We start from the raw sequence: 11,217 nt of genomic DNA, 5'->3' as shown, positions 1-11,217 counted from the left end.
CCCCCCCCCCCATTCCCCCAACTTGCGCCCCGCTGCCGCCCCCTCCGCTCGCCTCGCCCACCACCACCACCACTTCCACTGTTTCCTCGGCCCTCTCCGTTCCGCCGCTCCCCCCTCCGCTCTTTAGCTCTACCTCGACCGCCAGCCCTCGCCGGGCCCCGCGGCGCCCGTGCATCCTCCGCCGGCCACCGCCCGCGCACATCCCCCCTCTTTGTCCCAGCGTCGCCTGCTTAATCTCCCGCCCGTGCCGTTGGGGAGGCCGCGCGCCGGCCCGGCCTCCCCGCAGAAACATAAACACGCAGGCCCACGCGCCCAGCGGCCGATCTGATGACGCCCAGTGGGTGGTCGGCGATCTGCTTCATGGTATGGGGTCCCCCGGCTGCCGGGCCTGGCTTGGCTGATCACCATGTCCGTGATCCGGGCCTCTAACTTTTTTGCCCTCCCCCTCCGCCGCTTTCTCTCTCCTCCGGGTCCTGTCTTCATCTCTCCGGCAGACCCCCGGGCCTTCAACACACCCTCCATGACTTCGCAAGGCATGCCCATTCAAGCGCCATTGGTCGCTGATTTGCCCGCAGGTGCCGGCATCCCTGGGCCTCCTCTCTCGCCCACTCGCTCCGAGGGCCCCGGCCGCGCTAGCCCCCCGCGACAGACAGTCCCTGGACCTCCTCATGGGTCGAGCCCCGGCCTTCGGCGCCAGCCGTCACTACGGTCTTCCTCCAGTGCCCTGGTGTACATTCCTCCCCCGGCAGCCACTGGGAGAGAGGGGATTCGGATCCCCTGCTCCTTCTTCCCTCTCTGCGCGAATGACCTGACCACGGTCAAGTCCATTTGCTCCGGCTGCCTCTTTCACAGGTACATGACCGCTGGCTAGTTGTTGTTTTTCTCTGGCATATGCTCCTATCGCCTGCGCACTGCGAGCCCCTGGCCCTCTCTCTGCCTCTCTCCCCCGTCCAAGCGCGCATGCATACCCATACACACACACACACACACACGCTCACACACGCTCACACACATCCTCCTCTGCATGTCCCCGGGGCACGCCCCAGCTACCGGCTTGTGCGATCCAGCGAAGACGCATTGAATGAGCAGCGGCGGCAGGCCATCTGTATCATTGCTCGTGGCTTCGGCAATTTCGACGCCAAGCAGGAGGGAGTCCTGGCGGCGGCGGCTGGCGCGCAACTTCCCGCCCGTGGAGGTCCCCCATCCTCCCTAGCCCCGCTCATTTTGTCCTTCTGCCAGTTCCCGGAGCCGGTGTTCACATTCGACCAGTACACCGCCGGGTTCATGGGGCCCAGTCGATGCGAACCCAAGTGCCGCCTCCCGGTGCCGGACTACCCGGCGCAGGTCCGCTGGCTGGCCGGCGAACCGCTTGGGCGTGTCCTCCTCCAGGATCAAGCCATCCAGGCTGCCTTAACTTCGGTGCACCATCTGCGCCAGAACCTGGCCCGGCGAGCTGAGGCCGTGCGCCAGGAAAAGCAGCGCCTCCGAGATCGGGTGGGGGCCTTGCGCCAGCGCCGGCACAGCTTGGCGGCTGCCGAGCTGCTGCTTGCCGCCCCCGGTCCCCGACCGGCCCCAGCGCCCGACACCGAGACCCTGGCACTTCTTCAGACCCAACGCGCTCGCCTGGCGGCCGAATTGCACGACCTCTTCCCCCTGAAGCACCACTCCTCGCCGGGAAATCCCGGCGCGGTATTCCTACACAAGTGCTTTGTCCGCATCGATGGCGACATTTCCGGTATGTTGAATATGCCGTGCCATCCTCCCTCCCCCCCCCCCCCCCCCTCCCCCCCGCCCCCTGCCTTGCTTCTTTGTTGAGTGGCGTGGAGGAGAATAGCCCGGCAGCGCTTCCACTCGCCTGCCCCGGCTCCTTTTTCAAGTACCCACCCACAAAGGCACATGCATATCCATGAGCGTATATGGATTCCCCCCCTCAGGACACACAACACCTGTCGCCCCCCCCCCCCCTCCCCCCCCTGACACAGTTGTCCGCCTGCTTTGACTTGCCACGCCAGGCCTCATGGCTTCGGATCTTGTGTACATGCTCCAATCCGGGACCCACCTGCTTCGACTGCTGTATAGCCTTCTGGTGGTCGACACGACTGGGCTGCCGGTGAGCATTGTCAGGAGCCTGGCCTCGCCGAGTGACCTCCAGTGGATTGCCTTCGATCCGGCCGCACGGAACTTCGCCATCGACTCCGCGGGCATTCACGCGGCCTTTGGCCGCTTCAACCATGCATGTGCGGCCCTGAGCCTGGCGCTTCGGCGACCGCTGATTATCCAGGGCCAAGAGTACTCCCTGGCCCGGGGGGCTGATCTCGGCGTCGAGCAGGCTGCCGTGGACCACATTTATCCGCCTTTTCTGGCGGATACGTGCCGCATTGACGAGCGCCGTGCCGGCCTCCTGGTCCTCTTCCGCATCCTTGGCGAGCTGAAGCTTGGTCTGTACGTCCACACACACATGCACATGCACATTTGGGCATTCGCACCGGCACATACGCACGCGCGCCCTCGCACACACACACACACATATATATATATACATACATACATTCATGCATGCATGCATGTATAAACATACACATGAGGCCGCCAAAGGGAACAGAGGCTGAATGCCTGGCTATTGGTGAGTCCCCACTTCATGTTGCGCTGACCCGATCTCCCTCTCCCTCTGTCGGTCCCTTTTCTAAGACTTCCATTCCGGACAGTCGTCCGCGGAGGGTCCCTCCAGATGCCGGAGCTGGGGGAATGTGCCATGCTGGACTTCCGCAATCCGCTACACCCGCCACCGGTGGATTACATCTTTTTTGACGAGTCCACCGGGCCCGTTACCTCCACCTGGTCGTACATCTCGGCATCGATCGACATCCCGCCGGAGGAGGAGCGCGCCTTGGCCGCCACCTCGCCCGGTGGCACCGGCACCTCGTCCGTCAACCACGGCGGCGGCGGCAGCAGCAGCAGCAGCAGCTGGCGTGCCTCGCGCTCCGGCGACTCGCTCGCCCGGGGCCTGGCCTCGGTCGGAGGGAGGCTGTTCTCTGTCGATCGCCAGCCGGATGTCGCGAGCCTCCTGCCCGAGGGTCCGACCGGATCATCGCCACACAGCTCCGGCAGTTTGCTTTACTCGGCCCAGGGATCGCCTCTCATGTCGGGGTCCGCCTCCTCGGCACCGGGGTCGCCCCCATTGGGTCCTGGCCGGCCAGCCGATGCCCCAGGCGCATCGCTGAACCCGGGGTCCGACAGCGACTCCTCCTGCTCGGGCGGGGTCCTCTTTGATGTGCCCTCATTAGATGTCCTCGTGGCAGATGAGACCACGCCGGCTGTGAAGTACACCCCGCTGCCGGCCAGCCACGGGGAGGACAATTCCCTTGCCCGGGGGCTCAATTCCTTGGCCAGTCGATTGTACCATTCGGTCGCCTCACCAGGGGGGGCCAGCCTGGGGGGGGGCACACAGCCTGGTGGCGCTGGCGGGGGCTCGGCGGCCGGTCCGGGCAACCCCCGGCAAATTGTCGACGGCCTGGCCCGGTTTTCGGCCATGCTTGGCTCGCTGTCCCTGCGGCCAGGGACCGATGGCGCATACCCCGACCATGGGGCCAATCCGAGCGGGTACCTGCCACCCGAGCACCAGGTCGACGAATCGCTCATCCTGGACCTGGACGATGAGGAGGAGGAGGAGGAGGAGGCCGGCGAGGCGGGCTTCGGCCCAGGTGCCGGCCGACCGGGCTCGCTGGACGACCTGTTCGGCATCAGCGCCCATCCGCCAGACACCCTGGGGTTGGATGCCAGGCCGTCGGGCTACTCCCTCCAAATGCCCTCCCGGTCATCGACAACCCATGACCCGCACTATGAGTACCTAGTGGAAAGCTTCCAGGCAATGCAGTCGCACCAGTTGACGCGACAGTCGCAGGGGGCCGCCACGCGACATCCCCCGCCGCCGGGTGGCTCGCCCCCGGTGTCTCGGCAGAACCCGAATGAGGAGGACTGGGACGATTTGGGCACCTAATGGTGCGCATGTGCCACAGGGAGGCGGCATTGGCCGACAATACACACACTTAGATATGGGGCTGTTGATCGGGGGAGGGGGCTTCTTCTTTTCTTTTATTTACTTTCCCCAACCCGAGAGAGAGGTCCCTCCTGGGGGCATGGGCACGATCAGAGGGTGTGTGTGTGTGAGAGAGAGAGAGAGAGGGGGGGGGGAGACTATTCCCCCCTGTGCAAGAACACGACATCCGGGCAAACGATGTTTGGAGACCTCTTTTTTTTGTCCACTCGCCCGGTTGGAGCCCACAAGAGATGGGAAGGGGACGCGAGAAGGGTGGGGGGGGGGGCAGGCATGACAGCGGCCGTGGGGACGGGGGTGTAGGGAAGGAAAGCGGAATGGTGTAAGGGCATCCAACTCCCTCGTCGCGGCTTAGTTGATCTTGTAGAAGACAATGGCACCATCGTCACCGACGCTGACGGCCCGACGGCAAGTGGTCGGGTCCCAGGAAACGGCCCACACCTGGTCAGTGTGCTCCTTGAAGGAAAAGAGGCAGCCACCGGAATCGGTGTTCTTGGAAGCGGTGTTCGACACGTGGAGCGAGCTCCCCTGGGCGTCCCACACGCGCACCGATCCGTCGGCGCTGGAGCTGATGAACTGGTTCGGCGACTTGATGGTGTCGGTGTGCGGCTGGAAGGCCGCCGACAGCACCCACGAGGTGTGTCCGGTGAAAGTGGAGATCTTGGAGCCGACGTTGCTGGGGGGGGAGGGGGGGGGGGGGAGGGGCGACAACAAGAGAGAAAGAGTGAGTGCGACGAGAGGGGGGTGATGTCAGTCGAGAGGGCAGCGAGGTACGCACACGTCATGCAAAACAAGGGTCCCATCATCGGAGCCTGTGAGGAGGGTGCTGCTGTCCGGCGAGAAGGCCACCGTGCGGACAGGGCCCGAGTGGGCGTCTGTTCAGGAAGCAAACGAAGGGAGAGGAGGACCAGGAAGGACAGGGGCCGGGGATCAGTACATGCAGCAGCGTGGCCATGGATGTTCCCGGTGCGTTGGCGTACCATTGATCGTGGGCAGAGGCTGGCCGCGCTCGATGTTGTACAGAGCAATCGAGCCATTCTCCATGCCAGCGGCGATGAGGGTGCCATCCGAGCTCCAGGCAACCGAGAGCACCAGCCGGTTGGACACATTGATGGTGCGCTTGTCGGTGATCTCGACCACACTCCCCGGGGCCCCGGCCGGGGGGATCTGCCAAATGTTGACATTCCCGGCAGGCGTGCCGGAGGCAATCTGCGTCCCGCACGGGGACAGGCAGACGGTCCAGGACTCGGCCGGGCCGGCGGCAATCTTATGAGTCGCCGTCAGGGCCACGGTGTAGTCTCCCTGCGCGGACTTCCGCACGGCCGGAGTGGAGTCGTCCTTCTGCTTGGAGGCCGCCTCGTCGACCAGGCTGTCACCATTGGACTCGAGAGTGGCGGTGGCGCCTCCCACCGAGAGGACGGTGATCTGATTATCCAGAGAGGAGGTGATGATGCCTGAATGGGGGCGATTGTGGCGGTGTCAGAATCAACCGATGGCAATGGCAAGGGCGGGCAAAGGGCGCAGGAAGGGAGTGACGGACGTTTCCCATCAGCCGAGGCGACAATCGAGTTGATGGCCAGCCCGCCAGCCGAGCGGGTCTTGGCATCGTGCACTTTGTTGAAGGACTCCGGGTCCCTGTCATGTATGTGTGTAGACAGTTGCAGGACCGGGATGGATGTCAGGTGGTGGGGCCGCCCATGAGAATGAAAGATGGAGGGGGGGGGGGGGGGGGGCGAAGAGGGGGCAGTACGAACCACAGAGAAACCGTCTCGTCGACGGAGCCGGTGGCCACAAAGGAGGGCAGGGTGGCGGCTTGGGCCGGAACCCATGTGCAAGACCAGATCGGCCCCTTGTGCGCTGCAGAAACGGGCACAAGTGTGCGAACACACGGAGGGGTTAGAAAGCGACCGGCACCTGGCGGACACGCAGAGAAGATGTGCGTGTGTGTGTGCGTGTGTGTATGTGTGTGTGTGGGGGGGGTACAACAAGGCAGGGAGCAGGCGGAGGGAGGGGGAGGCGTACCGTTTTGCACCTTGCTGAGTGTGGTGAACTGGCCATGCACCCCGCGGTTGAATGGACAGGAGCCGCAGACAAAGGGAGGACGGGGGGTCAGAATGCCTGCATGGTTGTGCGCCAGCAAAAGAGGCAACCAGCTGAGGCTAAGGGCGACTAGAGATGCAGTTGGGTGCAGGATGACGCATGGCGTACCATGGCTCGAGTGCGGTGGGGAGGATAGAACGGGGGAAGGAGCGCAAACAAGTGCCTCGAGAGGAGGGAAGAAAGGTGGGGAGGCAAGGAGCGGGGGAGGCAACAGCGGACGAGGGGGGCGAGAGGGATGATGCAATCTAGCGGCGCAGTGTCCCCCTTCCAGTCCGGGACTGGGTCCATTTTAAAGGGGGAAACGTTGGCATATTAGCACGGAGCACCCGATACGTGACACGGTGCACATGATGACAGCCACCTGCTGTGCCCACGGATCGCACCCGGTTCGGGTCGCCATCCGTCCGGCAGGAGGGGTGAGAGCGAAGGAAGGCGGGCGAGGGGGGATCGCGTGGAGGAGCCCGAAAACGCGCTGGTGTGAAACCCCCCGCAACCCCTCTCCCAAGCCACCACAACACACAGCATGCCCTTGGCCCCTCCTCCGACCACTTTGTCCCCACTTTTTTACTCTTCCCCTTTTTCTCTCTGTCCCACGCGTCCGTGCCCTCCCACATCGGACGTGCCCAGTCGCGCGGCTCATGTCCTTCTCGTCTACTCGGGCCTCGCAGGCGCGCCGCATGGCCGAGCGCCGGCGTCCCCTTGCCCTGGAGCCAGACGACCCGGAGGAAGGTGATACCTCGATGGTGCGTGCCATGTATATGCACCTCCGCGCATACATACCCGCACACACACACACACACACACACACGCATGCACACGCACACGCACAGACGCGGCACTTTGCCACTTCTGGATCCCACTCACACAACATTTTGCCCCAACAAGCAGGGCACCTCTCTGCCTTCGATTTCGAGCGCGGTGACCACTGACACCGGGGCGGCGACCGCCGGCAGCAGCCCACCTACCGAGAGGGCGTCGCTCTTTCGGTCGCGCGGAAGTCGCACACGAGCGGCCCCGCGTCCGGCCCTCGCTGATCTTGACCCTGATGCCGATCCGTCGGATGTCGGTGTGGCCGCGCCGCCGCCCCGATCGCGAGTGGCCCGATCGCGCCCGGCTGCCCCGGCTGCCAAGCTCTCCTTTGGCGAGGAGGAGGGCGAGGAGGACTTTGTGCCGGGCCCCGGGCCGCGGACTGGCCCCGGTGGCACGGACACTGGCCCTCTGTGGAGGCGCTCTGGCGGCACCTCGAGTGTTCAGGTGCGTTATCTCTCTCTCTCTCTCCCTCTTTTTCCCTCTCTCTCTCTCCCTCTTTCTCTCTCTCTCTCTCCTGCCTGGCGGCCGATCGGGCATCCCGAACCTGCATGCACTCTGACACCGGCTCTTTCTTTGTCGCACATTTCCCGCTCCCCACCTTTGCCCTGGCATCTGCCCCGCCCCGCCCCCCCCCCCTCCCCCCTCCCCCCATCCCCATCCCCACCTCGGCCCCGGGTGCTACAGTCCGGCCGTGGGCCGTCGCGTTTTTCCGGGTCTCTCGGTGCTGGTCGGTCGCGTGGTGGGTCACTGGTGAATCCCCGTGTGACAGAAGGCCCGGCGGCTGGACAGGGCCCGACTCTGGTCGGCCCCTCTCGGGACTACAGCGCCGCGGCGCTGGCCCAGCTGAAGGCCTCCACGCCGTCGCTTTTCCTGGCTGGCGAGTCCCGGCCGGAGATTGTGTCGGTCCTGGAGGACGAGGATGAGGGCGAGGCTGGCAGCATGGCCGACGGCCCGGCCAGCGGTGTCACACCGATCTATGTGCCCGATGAGGCGACCATCCGGGCTTGGAAGGAGGAATCCCTTGCGCGGCAGGAGGCGCAGGCGCGCGCGCGTCTGGCCGCCCGCCGGCAGGCCCGCTCGCATGGTGGCCTACACTCGGACGATGACACGGATGACGACGGCCCAGGTGGCGATCGGTATCGCTCGCCGGCGCCGGACTTCATTCCCTTGTCGCGTCGCCGCGGTGGCGCCGGCAGCGACTATGATGCCATGGAGGTGGATGTGGCGGATGTCGGGCCCCCGGGTGGCAGTGAGGCGGCCGGTCGGCGCCGGCGCCCGCGCCAGGACGACCCCGATGGCGAGGTTGACCTGCTGGAGGAGGAATTCACATCCGGACGCTCGGGCGGGGATCATGCCGCCGCGCGCCGGAGTCAGCTGCTGGTCGACATGCGCCGGAGCATGGCCCCCCCGGGAGCCGGCGCCCGAGCCGACGCAGGCCCCGACTCGCCGGCCGCCATGGTCGCCGATGTGGCTGAGGAGGATGATGATGATGAAGAGGCGACCCTCTCACAATGGGAGGCGGAGCTGGTCACGCGAGGTGTCCGTGCCCGGGCGGTGTTTGTGGACGCCGCCGGGCAGGTGGCGCGGGTGGGCTCGCATGCCGACATGCAGGGACCGACCGATGCCAGCCTGCTGGCGCGTGCCCGGCGCGACCTGGCGTCCCAACGCCGTACGGTCCTTCCCGGGAGTGATCGAGCTCCGGTGGATGTGGTCTTCCTCAATGGTACGCCCTTTGATGGCTGTGCTCCCGCGCGCTGGCTCTTTTTGCGCTCGTACTTTCCCTGCTCCTCCTTCCTCCCTCCCTCCTCCGCATGGTGGCAGTGGTGTTGGAACTGACCCGAATGGCCTCGACCGTCTCCGGGCGAACGTCTATTCATCATCCCGCCATGCAGAATCAAGCTCGACCTCTTCGCTGCACAGGGCCTTCTCGTCTGATGGGCCCCTCGAAGCGCCGGATCTGCCGACAGCCCCGTCCTTGCGCAATGTCACCCTCCGGCTGGAGCATCTGGCCTCGCGCATGGCCGCACAGGTATGGAGCCCGCCCCATGTGGTGGTTCCCCTCCGCCTTGGGGGGGGGGGTTTCCCCCCGCTCCTCCTTTGACTCCCTGCCATATATCACGCTGTACTGACACACCCATGCATATGCACAATGTGTGCATGCATGCCTGGCACTACGGCAGACCGAGACCAATGACCGCCGCCTGGCCGAAGCTGAGCGGCAGATCGAGCAGGATGAAGCGCAAATCACCCTCGGTGGGGAGAAGCTTCAGACGGCGCGCTCGCGCTACCTCTTCCACCAGGGGCTTCGTCGGTATCTGGACGATCTGGGCGATCGGATGGCCGCGCTGCGTGAGCCGCTTGAGCGTGCTGAGCGCGAGGCCGCCGACGCCCTGGCCCGAGATCTGGTCGAGCAGCGGCAACAGCAGCAGCCGGCGGACGGCGGCGATCCGACCGCGGCCTGGCCACGGTGGCAGGCGGTAGCCGCGCGGGCTGGGCCGCAACTCCTGCGGAACGTGCCGGCGGAATTCGCCGATGTGCGTCTGTTGGGCGTACGCTTGGAGGCCTGGCGCTCACAGAGCCCGGAAAGCTATGAGGCCGCGTACGCGCGCGAGTCGCTGGATCGCCTGTTTGCCCCGCTGGTGCGCGTGGCTCTCCTCCGCTGGAATCCGCTGGACACGACCGGCGAGTGGGCGCGCCTGGCGGCGGCGGCGGCGGCGGCGACGGCGGTAGAGGACGAGGAGCCGGCCCCGGGGGCGGCGGTCATCGCCGCGGCCGCCGATGCCATGGAGGTCGACCCAATCGAAGCGGGCACCCAGTCCGTGGCCCGTGCTCCGGACGGTGCGTCGGCCCCGGGCAACTCCTTCCGGCTGTTGCCGGACCTGGCGGCGGTGCTGGACCTGCCGGTCTTCCGGGAGGGGGGCTCGGCACACCGGGAGCCGGGGGCTGTGCCGGCTGCCCTGCCCCTGAGCCCGGCCGGTGGGCGTCTGATTGGCCAGACAGTGGTGCCCCGGCTGACGGCCCTGATCACCGGGGGGGTGGACATCCCGGCGGCCGAGCTGGAACGCTGTATCGAGCGCCTGCTGGTGCCGGAACTCGAGCGGGCCGGCGCTCCTGCGGTGGCCAGCACCTATGCGGTGCGTATCCTGCGGGCAATCTCATGGGGGAAGTGTGCAACCACGGGGAGGGCTGTGTGTCTGTCGTGTGGGGCTGCGTGCAATGGGTTTTCTCTTTGCCCCGTCCCGGCGATGAGACGCCATCCTCCCCGATCTCACTCAGGGCGAGGGCGACACCACACACACACGCACATGCCTGCACATGCCTGCACACAAGTGCATATACTTACCAGAGTGAACGTTCTCTCCCCGGCCGTGCATTTTCGTGCCCGCGATCGGCGCATCTTTTTTGCCACCCGGCCCCCGTAGGAGCTGATGAGCGCCCTGGAGTCACGCTTGTATGCGTAGGCCGTGACTACCAAAGGGGAATAGATCTGCTTTTTGAGCATGGACGATCGGGGGCACCCCGTGAGCTCGTGGCGGCGGGCGGGGCAGAACAACCAGACTCTACGCGGGGGGGGGGGGGGGGGGGGGGGGGGGGGGGGGGGGGGGGGGGGGGGGGGGGGGGGGGGGGGGGGGGGGTGGTGGTGGTAAGCGGTGTTTCCCTGCATGACGGGGGCGGGGGACAGGCACGCCGGCGGTATTCGGCAGAGGGGGGCGGGGCAGGGGGCCCCGACGTCAGGACCAGGCCAGGGGGAGATAGGGTGCTGTTGCTGGCGCTGGGGGAAGGCCGGTCTGGGCGGTGATATGGTCGCCAGGTGGGCCTTCTCGGAAGAAAGCCTCTCCCGGGGCCCCACCTCCGGGGGGGGGAGGAATTCGTGGGCCCAACCGCCCAGGGCTGGGGGCGAGGGACGTTGTCTTGAAGAACGCCTTGGTCTTTCACCAACGGCTGCGCAGGGGACTGGCGGAGGGGGGGGGGGGCGGGAGCCGGAGCGCAGGAGACTTTGTGAAGCACACCGCATCTGGGACCTGCGCCAGGTCCCCGCACCCCAGAATGGAGGACGCCACCTCTGTCGACCGAGGCCCCGCCGCGCGGGAAGCGGGGCTTTGTCGAGAGAGGGAGAGAGAGAGAAAGAGAGAGAAAGGCCCGAGCAGACGGGTTCGTCCTCGCGAGTATGGGCAACAGACCCCCCCGCCCCCTCCCCCTGGGTCGTACAGCCGAGGGGGCGTCTCAAGGCGGGGCGGGGCGACAACCGCGCG

The 11,217-nt window shown here is 66.3% G+C and overlaps 3 protein-coding genes across 3 annotated transcripts; 2 read left to right on the top strand and 1 right to left on the bottom strand.

The window, feature by feature from the left end:
- Positions 1-7: 7 nt before the first annotated feature.
- H696_00350 (hypothetical protein) lies at positions 8-3,997 on the top strand (the record flags this gene model as incomplete). The annotated part of the gene is made up of 5 exons (XM_009494197.1): positions 8-363; positions 495-852; positions 1,047-1,735; positions 2,013-2,442; positions 2,689-3,997. The coding sequence occupies exons 2-5, from the start codon at positions 521-523 to the stop codon at positions 3,995-3,997; spliced, it is 2,760 nt and encodes a 919-aa protein (XP_009492472.1). The 5' UTR covers positions 8-363; positions 495-520.
- Positions 3,998-4,169: 172 nt separating this feature from the next.
- H696_00349 (hypothetical protein) lies at positions 4,170-6,399 on the bottom strand. The gene is made up of 7 exons (XM_009494196.1): positions 6,263-6,399; positions 6,077-6,104; positions 5,809-5,911; positions 5,595-5,689; positions 5,035-5,508; positions 4,833-4,929; positions 4,170-4,730 (listed from the first exon to the last, which is right to left on the bottom strand). Exons 1-7 carry the CDS (start codon positions 6,263-6,265, stop codon positions 4,406-4,408), a joined length of 1,125 nt encoding a protein of 374 aa, XP_009492471.1. The 5' UTR covers positions 6,266-6,399; the 3' UTR covers positions 4,170-4,405.
- A 257-nt stretch (positions 6,400-6,656) lies between these two features.
- H696_00348 (hypothetical protein) lies at positions 6,657-10,465 on the top strand. Its single transcript, XM_009494195.1, has 6 exons — positions 6,657-6,897; positions 7,043-7,408; positions 7,649-8,687; positions 8,857-8,993; positions 9,145-10,098; positions 10,387-10,465. The coding sequence occupies exons 1-6, from the start codon at positions 6,793-6,795 to the stop codon at positions 10,423-10,425; spliced, it is 2,640 nt and encodes an 879-aa protein (XP_009492470.1). The 5' UTR covers positions 6,657-6,792; the 3' UTR covers positions 10,426-10,465.
- The last annotated feature ends 752 nt before the right edge of the window (positions 10,466-11,217 follow it).

Source organism: Fonticula alba, assembly GCF_000388065.1.
Source record: "Fonticula alba strain ATCC 38817 unplaced genomic scaffold supercont2.1, whole genome shotgun sequence".
Taxonomy (NCBI): domain Eukaryota; order Rotosphaerida; family Fonticulaceae; genus Fonticula; species Fonticula alba.
Note: the sequence above shows the minus strand (reverse complement) of the source record. Positions and strands in the feature narration are given on the sequence as shown.

What these genes read in the sequence shown, in the direction of transcription:
- H696_00349 (XM_009494196.1), bottom strand. An exon ending in ACTCAGCAAGGTGCAAAACG is followed by an intron (nt 5,912 to 6,076) that starts GTACGCCTCCCC and finishes CCGTTTCTGCAG; the next exon opens with CGCACAAGGGGCCGATCTGG. An exon ending in ACCCTTGTTTTGCATGACGT is followed by an intron (nt 4,731 to 4,832) that starts GTGCGTACCTCG and finishes CTCCCCCCCCAG; the next exon opens with CAACGTCGGCTCCAAGATCT.
- H696_00348 (XM_009494195.1), top strand. Translation starts at nt 6,793, where the DNA reads ATGTCCTTCTCGTCTACTCGGGCCTCGCAGGCGCGCCGCATGGCCGAG. An exon ending in AGGAAGGTGATACCTCGATG is followed by an intron (nt 6,898 to 7,042) that starts GTGCGTGCCATG and finishes CCCAACAAGCAG; the next exon opens with GGCACCTCTCTGCCTTCGAT. An exon ending in GCGGCACCTCGAGTGTTCAG is followed by an intron (nt 7,409 to 7,648) that starts GTGCGTTATCTC and finishes CGGGTGCTACAG; the next exon opens with TCCGGCCGTGGGCCGTCGCG.